Here is a 16,260-nt window from a genome sequence, read left to right on the forward strand (position 1 = left end):
GACACCCCACCAAATTTTGCTCCTCGACATCATCGTGCTCCGAACCCAGCACATCGCCCCCAATGGCTCAAAGATCATCACCGTTTGACCTGCAGACATGTGCACGGCCCAATATTTTGAAGTTGCAGCCCTACCGGTGCGCTAGAGAGTATGTCTGTCTCCGGTGAACGGCCCGAGCCCGCGCTAATGAGTCAGTGACTACAAAGATGATGGGACGAACATCCTCCTCGACGCCAACGAGAATGCCTACGGTCCAGCGTTAGCATTGAACAGCGAGGGCGCATTGCAGGCGTCGCGGGCTGGCGATGCGACGGGGGCCTCCAAGCCTGAGATTGACTTCTTGGGCTTGAACAGATACCCCGATCCGTCAGTATCTCCCATCCCGGCCAGTTACGGTTTTCTGTGATAGACGAAAACACATTCTCACCATCGGTTCGTCTGTTTAGTCATCAGATCGAACTCAAGCAGCTGTTCTGCAACCTCCGTAACACCCACAAACACACACAGAAGACCCTCCGACCCGAGAATATGTTCGTCGGGGTTGGATCGGACGAGGCGATCGATGCACTGCTGCGATGCTTCTGCATCCCCGGCAAGGACAAGATACTTACCTGCCCGCCGACATATGGAATGTACAGTGTGAGCGCACAAGTCAATGATGTCGAGATCGTCAAGGTGCCGCTGGATGTAAACAACGGGTTTCACCTGCAGCCGGATAAAGTAAATGAAGCCCTGTCGGCGGACCCGTCGATCAAGCTCGCCTATATCTGCTCACCGGGTAACCCGACAGCGAACCTAATCCGCAAGGCTGATATCCAGAAGGTGCTGGAGAACCCGACCTGGAATGGCGTGGTCGTGGTGGACGAGGCATACATTGACTTTGCCCACGAGGGCGCCAGCTTGGCCGAGTGGGTGACCGAGTGGCCCAATCTCGTGGTCATGCAGACCCTAAGCAAGGCATTTGGCCTGGCGGGTATCCGCCTGGGCGTGGCCTACACCAGCCCCGAGATTGCCCTCCTACTGAACAGCCTGAAAGCCCCCTATAACATTTCCAGCCCGACAAGCGCGCTAGCCACAGCAGCGCTGACGGCCCCCAACATGGCTGTCATGCGCCAGTACCGTGAGAAGATCGTCGCCCAGCGCGACCGGCTGCGCCGTGAGCTGCCACAGATCCCCGGCGTCGGCCGGTTCCTAGGCGGCCAGGATTCGAACTTCCTACTGGTGGAGATGCTTGACGCCGAGGGCCGGCCGAGCAACATTACCGCGCTGGCGGCCTACGAGGCGATGGCTGAGAAACGCGGGGTGGTGGTGCGGTTCCGCGGCAAAGAGTATGGATGTGAGGGCTGCCTGCGCATCACGGTCGGTACTGAGGCCGAGGTCACCACGTTCCTGCAGGAGCTTCGGTTGGTGCTGGGTGGGCTGCGCACCGGAGCCGGCACCCAGGCGGTTCGCGACGAGGAGCAGCGGGAGGACGCAGCGGCCGCGGTGGTTGGGTAACGATCGTTCATACTTGCTCCGTGTAGAAGTCCTATCTTGGAAGGCCTGGGATGTCTTGTTTGTATCTATGCTATCTATGCTATCGCAGGAATATTATAGAGATACTTGGAACCGTATAAGAGCCTGCTTGTTTCGTGTGTCAAGCTTCCTGGCAGAGCGACCGGTCCGTCAGCCTCACGTTGATAGGAGGATTGCCCTGGTGCCCTTATCTGGGGCTGATTACGTGCTGTGCGCCCGCTCCACTTCGCGGCCCTTTGGTTACTCTTAGCGTCTCTCAGTGGCGACGCTTTCTACTGAGGGCAGACAGGAATATAATGTGGAGATAGCGTCGCGTTGAGAGTATGGAATGGCCCCCAATCTATCTATCAGGAAGGAACTATGAACCCGGAGTTCGTCCTAACTTGATCGTACGAGTCTACGCTGGGAGTGTATTTCCGTTCACAAGCCGTTTGGGCAAACGCCCACGTGGCTGTCGATAAGAATTGCCTGTTTCGCAATCGCCTCAATTTCCACCTCGCTCCGACACGAGCTGTCATCTAATGACAGCTCGTCCCTCCCTCGGGCTGAATGCTGTCTCAGGTCCCGTTCTCCGTACTTTCCGTTCACATAGGCTTTGTGCCAAGTCAGCGCTGATTCGCCTTGCAAACAATTGTCCTGATCCCCCCGCGAGGGCCAAAGCTCCCGGACTCCGCCCGTCAACCCTCCCACACCGCAGGTCGAGAAGAGCGGGACCGGGGTTTAACTGATACACCGCGGCCCTGAGTGGCTGGGCGGCGCGGTCAGCAAGTGTGATATGATGAACTCGATTTCAAAGACTGCTCCTGCGGCGCTGACGCGAGTGGGCCAAGGGCCAAGGGCCAACCGCTCTACTGTTGGACTCGCTCAGATCCAGCAGGATCCAGAATGGCCCCGAGATTAGCGTGCTGGCTATCACTGGTCCTCGTTATCATCGCCGCAGTCGCCTCTTTCTGACTTTGTGATCCTTGCACCCAGGACGGTGGCTCATTTTACTTCAGTAGTCTCCGGGACTCACCGATTGAGTTCTTTTTCGCTCTCCCCTCTTTATTCCTGGTCAAAAGAACTTACTAGCGAGACTCGAGTTTTGAATATTACCCTTCCATATCTTCCCTCTCTCATCCCCTTGTCCTGCGATCGTCTCTACTAGTGGCTCTCCCGATCGGCCCTTAGTACATCTCCTCCCCACTGAGCCCTCTTTCCTCACGTGCGGCATGTAAAGATGCGCCTTGTCGCGCCCAACAACCTCCGGGACTGAACAAGGCACACGACTCACATCCCCTCCTCGGAGGCGGTCCAGAAGCCATGGAGACCGTCTCGCTGGCCACGCGAGGCCTCTATTCTCAGGTACCCCCGGACTATGAGTCCCGCGATGAGATCAACCCGACTCTGATGATGAGCTGGTGGGCCACGGGCTTCTCGCTGGCCATCATCGTCGTGCGCTTGTGCGGTCGCTATGTGCGCATGGAGCGTTTCTTCCCCGAGGACAAGATCATGATGCTCAGCGTCATCCCGCTGGCGATACGCATGGTGCTAGTGCACTTCGTGCTCACCTTCGGCACCAATAATACACAAACAGCCGGGTTGACGCAGGACCAGATCGAGAGAAGGGCGATCGGAAGTAAGCTGGTCCTGGTTGCGCGCATCTTCTATGCGATCTTGTAAGAACTGGCCCAATTTCAACCTTGTGTGACACTTATCGGAGCTGGTTACTCACCATCCCCTCTTCTTCCCAAATATAGTATCTGGACGGCTAAGCTTACGGTCTGCGAGTTCCTCAAACGAGTCACTGGCATGGTCTGGCGCAAATCAGTGTCTATGTTCCTGCGCTTCATACACTTCTTTCTCGCATCCACGCTTGTCGCCGTCGTCATCGCGACGCTGGCTGAATGTCAGCCAATATACCATTACTGGCAGGTCATACCAGATCCAGGACCTAGTTGTCGGAGCGGATATGCACAGCTCATCACGATGGGGGCTTGCGACGTCATCACTGACCTTCTTCTCGTCGCCTTCCCTGTTCCTATCATCCTCATGGCCCAAATGCCCATAAAAAGGAAGCTCGCCTTGGTCTTTCTCTTCGGCCTCTCCCTGGCTCTGGTCGGCATCACCTGCTACCGTGTCCCATCAGTGATCAACCGGCGAGGTGCACAACCTTACCGCTCCCTTGTCGCCTCTCTAGAAATTCTTGCTGCGACAGCTGTCTCTAATGTCGTCGTCATTGGTTCCTTCGTCCGCGATCGCGGTGCCAAGAAACTCAAGTACAAGCGCGCGCAGGGCTCTGCCTCTGTCGCTGAAAGCGTAGACAACAGCTTCGCGCGCCGCACCACTGTCATGAAGAATCAGTGGGGCAGCGACTCTGACCTCGCTGGCGACATGGGCATCCGACTCGATCCCAAGCTGTACTCATCTACACCTGCTGGAGCTGTCCCTATCCCATCTCCTCCTGTGCCTCTCCTGGTCGCACGCACCGGCTCCATCGACCCATCCTGGTCGTTCCATCAAGATCGCACGTCAGAGGACGACCACGCTTCGGCGACAGACAGCCTCGACATCAAAGTCAGTCCGCTCGAGTACATTCAAACCAACCAGTCCCCGCGTGATAAACCACCATCCTCTGCGTCACATCTTTCCTCACTGCGCTCCTCGTTCTTTGATGTCGGTGGCCTGCTAGCTCGGGACGAACCACAACCGCAACCCGATCACCGCCCGCGTCCCCATACCGATGCCCCCGAATCTACCCCTACTCTCGAAGCCCAATGGCAACGCCGCGGAAGTAGGGCTTTCCTTGAGGACCTCGGCGTCCTTGCCCCTCGTACTCCCGCCCCTGCGCAACTGCAGACGCGCTCCTCCTCACCACCTGCTATCAATACTGTACCCTACCCCCAACCGCTGTCTCATAACCTCCCGCCTTACCGAGCCTCCCCCGACGTCTCACTCGATGTGGATGTGGAGCTCCAGGATGTAGGCGGGCTGCTCTCGAGGCATAACCCCCGCATCTAATCTTGATACGTGATATGTGGTTTTGTTTTGGATGGGGTCTCCTGGTTTGGAGAAGTTGGTTTTTTTTTTTTTGGATTTGTTATTATTTTGGATTGCACGCAGACATACCCCACACTCATACCCCAATTGTCTCTTCAAGCATGTGTATTCACCGGCCTTTTTGCGGTGGATTTAGCGTCGGCGCTGGAGGTTTGTTCACTCCGAGTTATTCTGGAAGCAATATATGAAACCCATATGGAATCGGTTTCGCTGATTGGTTCTGTACAGCAATCATGATATGAAGATATGAACACTGCGTCTGATTTTCTGTTTATACTCGCTGGTGTTCAGCGCCGGCTCTAGAGCCTATCTTGTGTCTACGTTAACTATTGAGAAAGTATTTTACTCAAGTATCCAGTATAGACACCCGATGTATTCATCTAGCCTGAAGCAAAACACAACGGACATTACTATGTAAAATCACAAATCACAAATCACAGATCACGGATCAGATCAGATCAAACCACCGCCCCCCATGGGCGTTGGAGAAACTTCGCCTATACGCCATGCTGCCCATAATACAAGGGACCAACTTTTTTTGTGTTTGTGTAAGGTGCAAAAAAAACTCCGTGTCCAACCCCGCCTGGTATCATCTGGCGCAGCCGCCAATTCCCTTTGACTTTTCATGTTCTGTTTGCGAAAGGATGGATAGGGCGGCGGGGAATGTATGGGCAGCAGCAGAACGAACCGAGTTGGAGAGGACTTGATGCGTGTTGGGGTATGGGTTCTCGCCCCCTCCCGAGTCAAGAGAGAGCCCTTCTTTTGGAAAGAGGAAAGAGAGAGGTGGAGAGAATAAAGGACAAAAGACCGTTATGAAGCTCTTCTGGAGCCCTTTTAGATCACCCACCGGTAGCTGGCGTACCGACCAGCCGTCTCACTTTTGCGGATGATCTTCACCACCTGGCCGCGGCGCAGACCCAAGTACCGAGCGACGGGGTCCGAGACCTGCATACGCGGCAGCTGCGACTCCTTAAGACGGTATCGCTCCAGCAGGCGGGCCTTTTCCTCCGGGCTGAGCAGGACGTGCTTGGGAACCAGCTCATGCCGCGTGATATTGACGAGCAGGTCCTGCTCCTGGAAATTCTCGCCGATGTGACCGGGGTTGCTGGCGAGCAGGCGGACAGCAGTGGGCGAGAGCGGGATCTGGGTGATGAAGATACCGGTGTGGAAGTTGTTCTCGTCAACAACGTGGTTGAATGCACGCACTTGCTTGGTGCCGAGCTGCGAGCCGTCGGGGCAGAAGTCGACGTAAACGGTGCCGCAGTCGGGTTGGGGATTCGGGTTCGACTTGCTCGGCAGCGCGGTATATTTAATCTTCATCTCCTCGGTGGGACGGGCTTGGATTTTCATCTTCGTGCGGCTGTGTCGGAAATAGAGATGTGTCAGTGGCATTGGACCTCAACAAATAGTCCGCGGTATTCTTTTCTCTCTAGTTCTTGTAGTGCAAGAATTCGAGGGGTCGCGGGGGAAGAGTCGCATACTCGGGGTATCCCATAGGGTCTGCATATTTCCGCTTGAACTCATCGAGCGAGACTTGCAGCTCGTCGTCCGAAACTTCGTAGCCCTATTTTTGAGCGCAATCGTGTTAGTTTCAGGCACATCTGCAGCTGGAAGCGAAAGACCCTGCGCGACAGGGACCTCGTTGCAAGAGGAAAGGAGCTTACTCGGTCCGCAAGCATTTCATAGACCGTCCGCCAGGTGCGCCAAAGCCGGGTCATCTCCTTGTCGGCATCGGCGCTGGTGGAGGGAATATCCCCATCCATGATCGATTGGGGTCGACAAATGGATGGACCTGTAAGAAAGAGAGGGGAGGCGCGAAGAAAAAGCGGGCGCAGGAAAGGTGCGACGAAGATAAGGTGAAGTCGAAAAATCGGCGGGAACTTTCTGCCAGGCGAGCACTTAGCAAAGCGGAGAAACTGACCGAACCCGAACCGTTTAATTATTCGAAACGTTTCCCCTTTCCCCTCGTGGGCAACATTTTCTCTTCCCTTTCCCCCTGAGGAAGTATTCATCTCTCTTCTCCCTCGCTTCGCTCTGCCACTTTCCACAATGGCTGCTCCTGCCCCTGCGGAGCCCCGGCTTAAGCCCACCAAGCCCGATGAGGAGACCTATAAGGCCAGTTTGGCCCAGGCTGAGAAGGAGCATGCTGCAGCCCAAGAGAAGCTGGTATGTTGGCACGCCCTGCAATTGAATTCTTTGCTCTATTTTTGTTTGCTTGATTTTTGGGGGGAGTCGCGATGTCCATCGGGAAATCCCAAAACGACGGGTGGTGTTATGTGTGCCCACATGTCATATTTCCCTTTCCGAGTCCAGGCGCTAACGTGCGCAAAATCCAGAACCAAATCAAGGCCAAATTAGACAACGCCAAGCCCAACAACCAGGACTCTCCGGCTGTCAAGAAGCAGCAGGAACTCCGCGCCGAACTCTCCACTATCCGCCAGAAGCAGTCGGGCTTCAAGTCCTCCCGCTCCAGCACCCAGGAGAAGATCAATGCATTGGAGTCAACCCTCAAAGCCCGCATTGCGGAGCAGAACAACTCGCGCGGCAAAATGTTGTTCAAGAACGTTGACGAGATCGACCGGGAGATCGACCGCCTCGAGAAGCAGGTTGACTCCGGCACTCTGCGGTTGGTGGACGAGCGCAAGGCTCTCTCGGACATCTCGAACCTGCGCAAGCAGCGTAAGGGGTTTGCCGGTCTCGAGGAGGCTCAGAAAGGTATCAATGAGCTGAAGGCGCAGATCGCGGAACTCAAGAAGACCCTGGATAACCCCGAGGCCAAGGCCCTAAGCGACAAGTACACCGAGATCCAGAAGGAGCTGGATGCGATCAAGGCCGAGCAGGACGGTGCCTACAAGAACCTGAACTCTTTGCGCGACGAGCGCACCAAGCTGCGCAACGACCAGCAGAAGAAGTACGCCGCCATCCGCGAGCTCAAGGACAACTACTTCAAGGCTCGCCGTGCCTACAAGGAGTACGAGGACGAGGCTTGGCGTGTGCGCCGTGAGCGCCAGAAGGCCGAGCGTGATGCCTTTGAACGTGAGAAGCGCAAGAAGGTGGCCGACAAGAAGCTCGAGGAGGCTTCCCAACTAGCCTACACCGACGAAATTCTTACCGCGCAAGGTCTCATCCGCCATTTCGATCCCGCTTACGACGTCTCCGCCCTGGGTCTTGAGGACAAGAAGGACGAGTCCAGCAACTTCCGTGCCAACGTTGGCCGTACCGTTGACGACTCTGGTCTCAAGGGCATGAAGGTGATGCGCAAGGTGGACCGCGAGGAGGACTACTTCGTCGGCACTGCCGGGAAGAAGGGCAAGAAGGGCAAGAAGGGTGGTGCTGCCACTGCTGGCACCGAGGCCGGCAAATTCAACATGAACGTTGGCATTATCGAGGACTTCGCCAAGGTCAAGATCGACCCGCCCATGAACCAGTCCGACGTCCCTGCGGCCGTGGAGAAGCTGGCTGCCAAGATCACGGAGTGGAAGAAGAACCAGGCCAGCAAGACCGAGGAGGTGAGTCTTTTTTTTTGCTTCAGGACACGAAATTGAGTGGTATTTCCCGCTAACGCCACCCCACACAGAACATCAACAAGGCGAAGGAGGAAATTGCCCGCCTCGAGGAGGAAGAGGCCAAGGTCGCCGAGACCAACGGTCGCAGCACCGACGCTGCAAAGAAGCCCGCCCAGGCCAACAGTGCCCCCACTGCTGAGGCCGAATTGGCCCAGGAGCAGGATGCCGCCGCCGACGCAGCGGAGGAGCTGAAGGCGGCCTCGCTGGAGGACAAGGAATAGATGGATCTCGTAGGACGTGCTGGAATGGTTTGTCATTGCATTTCCCTACGTACATGTTCCGCAGCCTAGCATTGCGTCTAGCATTTTCTTCTTTTGTTCTTTTTGCTCAATGTGCATTATAATCCGCGTGCTTATACATGGACAGCGTCCGTTCTGTTTCTATTCCAAAAGTCAGAAATGGTATCTTCTCGGCTCGAGCAGTCAATTCTCTAATTTATCTCCATATTCCGGTACTTCTTTCGTCTGATCTTGATCATCAATTGATTCCATGTCATCAATTCCTCGTTGTATCCCGCTCCTTACAACTGCCCGGCACACCCCCTCGGCTGAGTCATCCAACCGAACCCCCGGAACTGCGCCACTCCCCACTTTCTGCAACGGGCGATCCGCGCGTTCTCTACAAAAGCCTGACTGCTTCCAAGCTCTTGGCTGCCCGGATTGTCGTGAGGTCTTCTCTGCCTGTGCGCAACCACTTCTCCCTCTCCATACACACTCAATCCGCCACCAACCCTTCCACAACCACAGCATCCGCCATTTCCGCATCTCCCGTCCCTAGCTCGATAGCAGCTCCCCCATAGCCTGCGCCCAAGATGTCTTACAACAAGCCCGTACGTGCGCCGTCGAATCCCAATCCCACCTAATTCCCGACAACCTCCCAACTCACCCACACGTGAAAATTGCATCACTAACGCCTTTCTCCAGACCAGCCCGCCCCCTTCCTACCCTGCCCCCGTCTACGAAAATGCCGCTTCGCACCCGGGCTCCCCACCTCCCCAAGGCGCTGCCCAGGACTTCTACGGCCAGGGTGGCCAGGGCGGCCAGGGATTCTATCCCCAGCAACAAGGCTACGGACCCCCGCAGCAGCAGGGCTACTATCAGCAACCCCAGGGCCAGATGTACTACCCGCCGCAACAGGGCTACCCACCTCAACAGGGCTATCCCCCTCAGCAGGGCTACTATGCCGGTGATCGCAGAAACGATGGCGGTGCCTCGGGCGGCCTATGTGCCGGTATTATGGCGGCTTTGGCTTGTTGCTGCTGCTTGGACCTCCTGTTTTAAGGGTGGAAAAACGAATAAACGACAGAATCACTCATGGCTTCACCGTTAAGCTGGCTCGTTCATCGGAAACGTGGTGTGAAACTCAATGTGCTCGCGGGACATCCACTCCATGGCCGTTGGAGCTCTCGACTTGAAAGAACTGCGCAGGGGTATGGGGTACCCCGGAGATAAGCTCTCGTGTTGCTTCGCGGCGTTTCCGAGAGCTGGACGTAGAGCTTGAGGTTCGGATGTAAGTTGGTTTGTAGGTCTTTTTGGTTTTCTTTTGTTACGCTTCGGATGACGTTTGGCTTTGGTTGGGGGATTTTCTTGGCCTTGGCTCGTATATATCCTTGGCTCTATCTGTTACAATCGGCGCTAATCAGGGCAAGGCGTTGAAGGTTGGTTCTCAGTTTGTACAGTTCATTCTTATCCTTCCGGGTCTTTTTGCACTACATACTTAATTCAATGGCATTTCTTTTGGGGGTATCAGTGGAGACGGCAGTAGTCTTAGTGTCAGTAGGCGCAATAGGATATATGTAACTGCAACGAGATTGATATGATGTTCGTGATACAGGATATTATAGACATAACACATCGAACACATTATCATACGACATAAAATGGAACAAAGGGTATCGCAATGCAAAGAGACGGAAAAAACTCCGAGCGCGCCGAGTTCGACCAGTATAACAGCCGAGGACGGAACACATGAATATCAGTAACGGCTGTCACGACTGCCACCATAGGAGCTCCCACCGCCGTACTCGAGCGGGTCGACAGTGCGATATCCCCGCCCAGATCTCCTACTCCCATCTCTCCGCGGCGCAGGGGAGATGGAAGACAGCCCGGAGGACTCCTCGATAACTTCAACAATGTCGCGATCATCAGTTACCGAGGTACCTGTGATGGACTCATCCACGATGATATGATCCCGGCGTGATCCTGAGCCCGGGCGCCGATAACTGTCCCGCCGGTGGTCGCGCTCCTCAACGACCTCAATCACCTCGCTACGCCGCGATGGCGTGCGCCGACTGCGGACGACGACTTCCTCGTCGATCTCGGAGCTTGAGCTCCCGCGTGCCAGGCCGCCGGGGTTCAGGGCCAGGAATGTCAAGTACATGATGAGGACGACGCCACCTACGCTGCCGAGGACGATGCCGACAACCGTACCGGGTAGGGGGCTGGAGTTGAGGTTGCCGTAGGTGGAGGGAATGGAGACGGTTGTGTAGCGCTTTTCGAGATGGGAGTGGAGGACGTTTGTGCTCTCGAAGATGGAGGGATTAGATGCGGTGACTGGAGTCGCATTGAGATCATACCCTCTTGGCAAAGGGAGAGAATCCATGGTGATTTAGTTTGGTAGTCCGACTCGATGTGGTTTGTTCAGCTGGGAGATAAGCGCGGGAGTGGTCGCGCGGCTGTGGTGCCTGCGGGGTTGTTTTGTGGGCTGCTCCTGTGAAGATGGAGTATTGTACCGTCAGGCTAGAGTATCAGTTTGTGTGACAGAATGAAGGAAGTGAGATGGGAACAGGTGGAAGGGGGGTGGTTGTTTAAAATCGAGGGCTGGTTGAGGGGTGGCTGGGGATCTGTGGAGGTGGAGCCGCAGTCGGCGCGCGACCGCGATCTACGTAGATCTACGTAGATGGATTGCTGCGTAGAATCACGCTGCTCGCAAACCCTGATATATTTTGCTAATCTAGATATTTTACTTTCACTTGTGCTCTCTCAGTCTCAAACACACACATACCCACACATATTGGATTTCATTTTGGCTACGGTTTGTGATCATTCCCCTGAATACCTGTATCCCGCCGGCCAAAGCTAGGTGAATCCGGTTTCACTTCGAAGCAGCCAATCTACGGGAAATTATTTTGGGGAAACCCATACATCAATCATCCAGGACCATACATGCCACCACCATAGATGCCGACATGCCACCTGTAGCAATATATTGGCTGTCCCGAGATCTATTCGCATCGCCCCGACCGCGAGGCTCTAGCTCGCGACTTCGGTCCCACATGTCGTGCACATCGACAGCCGATTGCAATTGAGTAGCAAGATATTCTTGTAACTCAGGGACTGGTTTCAAATTGTAGGGTGCTTCTTTTAATCGCTGCATCTCGTGGACTGTGGAGGCCAGCATAGTATACTTATGGAAATTGATGAGCCCTTCCGGCGTCTCCGCTGGATTCCCGTCTTCAATGAAAGTCAAGTCTTTCAAAAAGAGACCTAAGGAACAAATGGTGAGCTATAAAGACAAGATGTCATGTTCATTGAGATGGAGCTAACCGAGAAACGGAATTGAGGGCGACCCTGAAGCCCGCAAAGTGTCACGATACAACTTGTAGTTGTGTGCTCGAGCGGCGAGAGCCTGTAAGGGCCTTAGCACGTTGCACGTACGTTCGGTAACCATTGCCCATGTGCGACCAAGCCGATATATGGGGGCGCTTTCCAAGCCAGACAGGATCGATATCACCGTGGAGTAATTTTGCAGTTGACGGCATTCCTGTGATATTCTGCAGTTAGCCCGTATCAACAAGTATCGAAAGGGTGCGGACATGTGTTACATTGGCCACGTTGACTAGATGCCCGATCACTTGAGTGCGCTTTTTCAAGTCCGATTCGGCAACTACCAAGGCACAAACCCAATTCGCGATCTGATTGGAATATCGGATCACGGCCCTGACGTTTGGCGCGCGCTCGGGTGTACCGGGGCTTGCTTTCTGTTGCCAGCTTTTGTTGAACAATTCATCATCGTGGACTTTGGCAAACAGATGCCCTTCCATAATAGTCAACTGCCGACCAATCTCCGTGGCATCAATTTTGAGGAATTGGAGTTTGTCTAATTTGCGCGGAAGGATTGGTTTTGGTGGAACTGAGGGAGATGGTTGACATGCCTTCATATGGACGAGGCCCGCAAGTCGGCGTTGGATGATCGCCAGAAGTTGTTGCGCCGCACTGGCTCCAGGGACTTCTGTAGCTCGTTCTGCAAATGACTGTAGTCCAAGCAGATCTTGGTTTGTATCAGACGTCTTTGGCTCATTCCAAAAATATTCCAGCCACTGTTTCAAGATATTTATAACGCGTAATCGAATCAAGGGTTGTGTTCGAGCTGCCCATTCTCCTACCTCAATGGGATTGAATTTGATAGGTGGCGAGCAGTCATATCGGTCGATGAGGAGCCCAAGAAGCTCTTTTCTTGAGGTATAATATTTGTAAGTAGTGAGGAATGTCCGGTTGAAAGAACCATCGAGCTTGTCAGGGTGGGTAAGATTTTCCACCAGCGCTGCTAGAGTTCCTGCCTTGACAATTATCACGCTTCCATTGTCATAGCTATCAATCTCTTTCGAGGACGTGATATTGTGAGAGCCGGAGTCTCTCCGCTCCTTTGTCTCGGGTTGATCCATCGTCACGACAGTGCCTTAAGATGCCGAAATCGCCGATTCCAGCCATCTAAACCGCTCTGAGCTTGCTCTGCTATTTGTTGTCACATGGCCCTAGGTCAGAAATAGAAGAATGCAAGAGTCGAGAAACGTCTGCGGACACTCTGGGACCAGGGAAAACTGATGTAATGTCTTCCATTTAGGTAGGGTGGGGGTTCTGTTTATGACTGGTGTGCTAACGAGGCACACTCCACCCCAGCTTGCGCAGTAGTTCTAGCCTTACGAGCCCAAAGCGGCTTTTGCAAGAGACCGATCTTTATGCGATCTTGGCTTTTCAACGCCACTCGTCTACCAGTGCCCGGAGTTAGGCGTCCGGTGGTTCTCTCCCGTCGACGATACATGAACGAGCTGAGGGCTTGGTCTGCTGTCTTCCGAGATTTATCGAGGTACAGCCCTAAGAAGTTGCTTGGTACTAGGATTTATCACCTATTGCCCGCCGCGAATACAGTCGCGATTTCTACGATCCGCAAGGTCAGGTGTGGCTTTGCTTTTCTGGGCCGATGATCGGATTTCGCTTAGCCGCCCCTGCCGTGGCCCCACCTTTTTCAGTTTTCAGTTATCTGATCCGCAACTTGCATGGCCAGAACTCAATCAATATTTCGAAACCCTATGTTTCAATCGAGTTCCAAGGGCGAACCACTCATATCCTCATCTGGGTTAATCGCTAGGTTGCTAACGGAGAGTGATATCGCAGTATGAAATATTTTTCTCTATCTACTTCCGTCCTGCTTTGATACAATCATTGGGTAGCGTCTTCCGAACGACTAGACTAAAAGCGCGTTTCCGATTCCCGAGATCGTCGGGTACTCTTGCTGCATCAGGGCTAACTTGCTCTGAGATAATGTCCGGCTGAGGAATACAATAACAAGAAAGGGACCAAGGGCCAAGGACGTTTGGCCTTCCGAGTATGTGACAACAAAGTGATGGAGAGGAGTTTGCGGTGACCACGCGAGCTTGGGTAGACCTGGGCCCGGACTGGAATTCTTGTGTACAGGCAGCTATGTTTGATTCTCATTTTGGAGTTATCAAATTCGTCGCCTCGGAACATGAGCGGCCGAACGAACTTGTGTGTGTTGTGTAGTAAGAATCTAACAAGTGGCGTGTGCCGGCCCGTGAAGATTCTGGTATGTCTTTTTTCTTGGCTGCAGGTGTACCCAGGTGGAGCTCGTATATGCAGCGATCTTTTGGCTCATTTCCATACAGCCAATCAATGTCTAGGAACAACACGGCCCCTGCGTCATTGTGCGCGTGCTAGTCAGTTTCGAACTAAGAGTCCGAACTCGGCGCTGGTGTACTATAACGGAAATGATTCACCACTCATTCTCCGGTTGTATTTAGTGTTTGTGACCTCTGGATCTCTTCTGGCTTTCTCCATAGTCAGCCACCATGGGTGCTCGACCGGTGATCCGAAGAGCATGCACAGTTTTCTGCCGTATATCGAGAGAAGAGGCTGGGAGCGACCACAACGAGCGGAGGACTACCCGGGAAGGAAAAAGCCAAGCAGATGCAGATGCCGAAGATGTCAGCCCAACCCATAGTAACTCCAAGGAGCGTGGGGAAATGCCGGATGAAACTACCCAGTATGGTGTTCAAGATGTCGAGGCCGTGACTATTACTTGGTCGAGGGGTACACTGATCGCAGTATTTATCAAGTATGTCCTTATTGGTTTTGGTCTTTTTCGCTGTTCTGGTATTATCACCAATGCTTCGACAAAAACTGATATCATAACGTCCATAGTATCTGGTTCTTATACTTTGTGAATGCATTTCAAATCACGGTCACTGCCACCCTGAATCCTTATGTGACAAGTTCATTCAAAGCGCATTCGCTGGCAGCGGTCCCCACTGCTCTGGGAGATGCCTTTGCAGCTGCTAGCTATCTTCCTATGGCAAAAATGATGGACGTGTGGGGTCGTGCAGAAGGTTTCCTCTTGATGGCTATCTTCGCTACCATCGGGCTGGTTCTGATGGCAGCGTGCAATAGCTTTGAAACCTACTGCGCCGCAAACGTGAGTCGCAGAGACATCGCTTTTGAGAAAATTCTAACGACAAAGACGCAAGGTCTTCTACTACACCGGCTTCTACGGCATGGAATACGCAATCGATGTCGTGACAGCCGATGTTTCGACTCTCCAGAATCGTGCCTTCGCTTACGCGTTTACCTCCTCTCCGTACATCATCACGGCTTTTGCGGGCCCAAAAGTAGCGAGCGAGTTCTACAGTCAAGTCTCCTGGCGATGGGGCTTTGGTTGCTGGGCGATCATGATCCCCCTCGCCGCTGCGCCTCTGTATACCATGCTGAAGTACAACCTGCATAAGGCCGAGAGAGAAGGCTACCGAATTAGGAGACCGAGTGGTCGCACTATTTCGGAAAGCATTTGGCATTGGATATTAGAGTTTGATCGTGAGTACCAGATTGTTGCTCCACATGAGAAAAATCTCATCTAATCTACGGAATTAGTATTTGGAGTTTTCATATTCACTGCTGGTCTTGTCCTATTCGAGCTTCCCTTCGATATCGCTAATTACGCCCCGAAAAGCTGGGCTTCTGGTTATATTATTGCCATGCTTGTCGCTGGAATTGTCATGCTTTTCGTCTTTGCGACATGGGAAAAGTGGTTCGCCCCTGTGCCTCTGTTCGAATATCGACTACTTTCCAATAGAACGGTTGTCGGGGCAATTCTCTTAGATGCAACCTACCAACTCTCGAACTACTGCTGGAGTTACTACTTTACGTCCTGGTTGCAAGTCAACAACGACCTGTCTATTACCACCTCGAACTATGTCGTCAACATTTTCGACATGGTCTCTGGTGTGCTCTTCCTGGTTACCGGTTGGCTTATCCGCAGGGTTGGCCGCTTTAAGTGGACCCTTTACATCGCTGTTCCGCTCTACATATTCACACAGGGGTTGATGATCTACTTCCGGGAGCCGAACATGAATATTGGCTACCAGGTGATGTGTCAGGTATTCCTCGCTATCAGTGGTTCAACCTTCATTCTTGTTGAGCAAGTTGCTATTCTAGCTGCGGTCGACCACCAGCATGTCGCAACCGCACTGGCCCTGTTGAACGTGGTTGGCACTATCGGGGACTCTGCAGGGCTCACGATCTCCACTGCCATCTGGCAGAACACCTACCTCAAGGCTCTTCGGCGATATCTTCCGCAATCAGCCATGCCAAACTTGGCCAACATCTATGAGGATCTGAATACTCAACGGAGCTATCCTGTTGGAAGTCCTACTAGACTGGCTATCCAGAAAGCATATGCCTACTCCGAGCTTAGGCTGCTTGCTGTTGGCTGTGGCGTTGTAGCTCTGGCAATCCCTTGGACAATGTTGATGAAAGATATCAATCTGAAGAAGAAGAAGCAGGTCAAGGGAACGGTTTTCTAGAATGCCAACCACCAGGCTTGGGAAAAGATAGGATTCGGTCGGATTTAT

General features: G+C 53.5%; 8 protein-coding genes across 8 annotated transcripts; 5 read left to right on the forward strand and 3 right to left on the reverse strand.

Annotated features, from left to right (window-relative positions):
• Positions 1-62: 62 nt before the first annotated feature.
• N7482_005944 (histidinol-phosphate transaminase) lies at positions 63-1,497 on the forward strand (the record flags this gene model as incomplete). Its single annotated transcript, XM_056688069.1, has 3 exons — positions 63-148; positions 196-366; positions 447-1,497. 3 exons carry the CDS (start codon positions 63-65, stop codon positions 1,495-1,497), a joined length of 1,308 nt encoding a protein of 435 aa, XP_056543624.1.
• Positions 1,498-2,817: 1,320 nt separating this feature from the next.
• Positions 2,818-4,515, forward strand: N7482_005945 (putative integral membrane protein Pth11-like; the record flags this gene model as incomplete). The annotated part of the gene is made up of 2 exons (XM_056688070.1): positions 2,818-3,173; positions 3,255-4,515. The coding sequence occupies 2 exons, from the start codon at positions 2,818-2,820 to the stop codon at positions 4,513-4,515; spliced, it is 1,617 nt and encodes a 538-aa protein (XP_056543625.1).
• An 873-nt stretch (positions 4,516-5,388) lies between these two features.
• Positions 5,389-6,317, reverse strand: N7482_005946 (DNA-directed RNA polymerase core subunit RPB5; the record flags this gene model as incomplete). Its single annotated transcript, XM_056688071.1, has 3 exons — positions 5,389-5,914; positions 6,036-6,118; positions 6,219-6,317. 3 exons carry the CDS (start codon positions 6,315-6,317, stop codon positions 5,389-5,391), a joined length of 708 nt encoding a protein of 235 aa, XP_056543626.1.
• A 286-nt stretch (positions 6,318-6,603) lies between these two features.
• bfr1 (putative nuclear segregation protein (Bfr1)) lies at positions 6,604-8,341 on the forward strand (the record flags this gene model as incomplete). The annotated part of the gene is made up of 3 exons (XM_056688072.1): positions 6,604-6,720; positions 6,891-8,063; positions 8,132-8,341. 3 exons carry the CDS (start codon positions 6,604-6,606, stop codon positions 8,339-8,341), a joined length of 1,500 nt encoding a protein of 499 aa, XP_056543627.1.
• Positions 8,342-8,931: 590 nt separating this feature from the next.
• On the forward strand, positions 8,932-9,400 carry N7482_005948 (uncharacterized protein; the record flags this gene model as incomplete). The annotated part of the gene is made up of 2 exons (XM_056688073.1): positions 8,932-8,949; positions 9,044-9,400. The coding sequence occupies 2 exons, from the start codon at positions 8,932-8,934 to the stop codon at positions 9,398-9,400; spliced, it is 375 nt and encodes a 124-aa protein (XP_056543628.1).
• A 694-nt stretch (positions 9,401-10,094) lies between these two features.
• Positions 10,095-10,721, reverse strand: N7482_005949 (uncharacterized protein; the record flags this gene model as incomplete). Its single annotated transcript, XM_056688074.1, has 1 exon — positions 10,095-10,721. One exon carries the CDS (start codon positions 10,719-10,721, stop codon positions 10,095-10,097), a length of 627 nt encoding a protein of 208 aa, XP_056543629.1.
• Positions 10,722-11,264: 543 nt separating this feature from the next.
• Positions 11,265-12,783, reverse strand: N7482_005950 (Ras-GEF domain-containing protein; the record flags this gene model as incomplete). The annotated part of the gene is made up of 3 exons (XM_056688075.1): positions 11,265-11,605; positions 11,666-11,882; positions 11,944-12,783. The coding sequence occupies 3 exons, from the start codon at positions 12,781-12,783 to the stop codon at positions 11,265-11,267; spliced, it is 1,398 nt and encodes a 465-aa protein (XP_056543630.1).
• Positions 12,784-14,205: 1,422 nt separating this feature from the next.
• N7482_005951 (Major facilitator superfamily domain general substrate transporter) lies at positions 14,206-16,212 on the forward strand (the record flags this gene model as incomplete). The annotated part of the gene is made up of 4 exons (XM_056688076.1): positions 14,206-14,471; positions 14,558-14,828; positions 14,881-15,223; positions 15,281-16,212. 4 exons carry the CDS (start codon positions 14,206-14,208, stop codon positions 16,210-16,212), a joined length of 1,812 nt encoding a protein of 603 aa, XP_056543631.1.
• Between the last annotated feature and the right edge of the window lie 48 nt (positions 16,213-16,260).

The sequence above is a fragment of the Penicillium canariense genome, assembly GCF_028826845.1.
Source record: "Penicillium canariense strain IBT 26290 chromosome Unknown utg000003l_segment0_segment0, whole genome shotgun sequence".
NCBI classification, from domain to species: domain Eukaryota; kingdom Fungi; phylum Ascomycota; class Eurotiomycetes; order Eurotiales; family Aspergillaceae; genus Penicillium; species Penicillium canariense.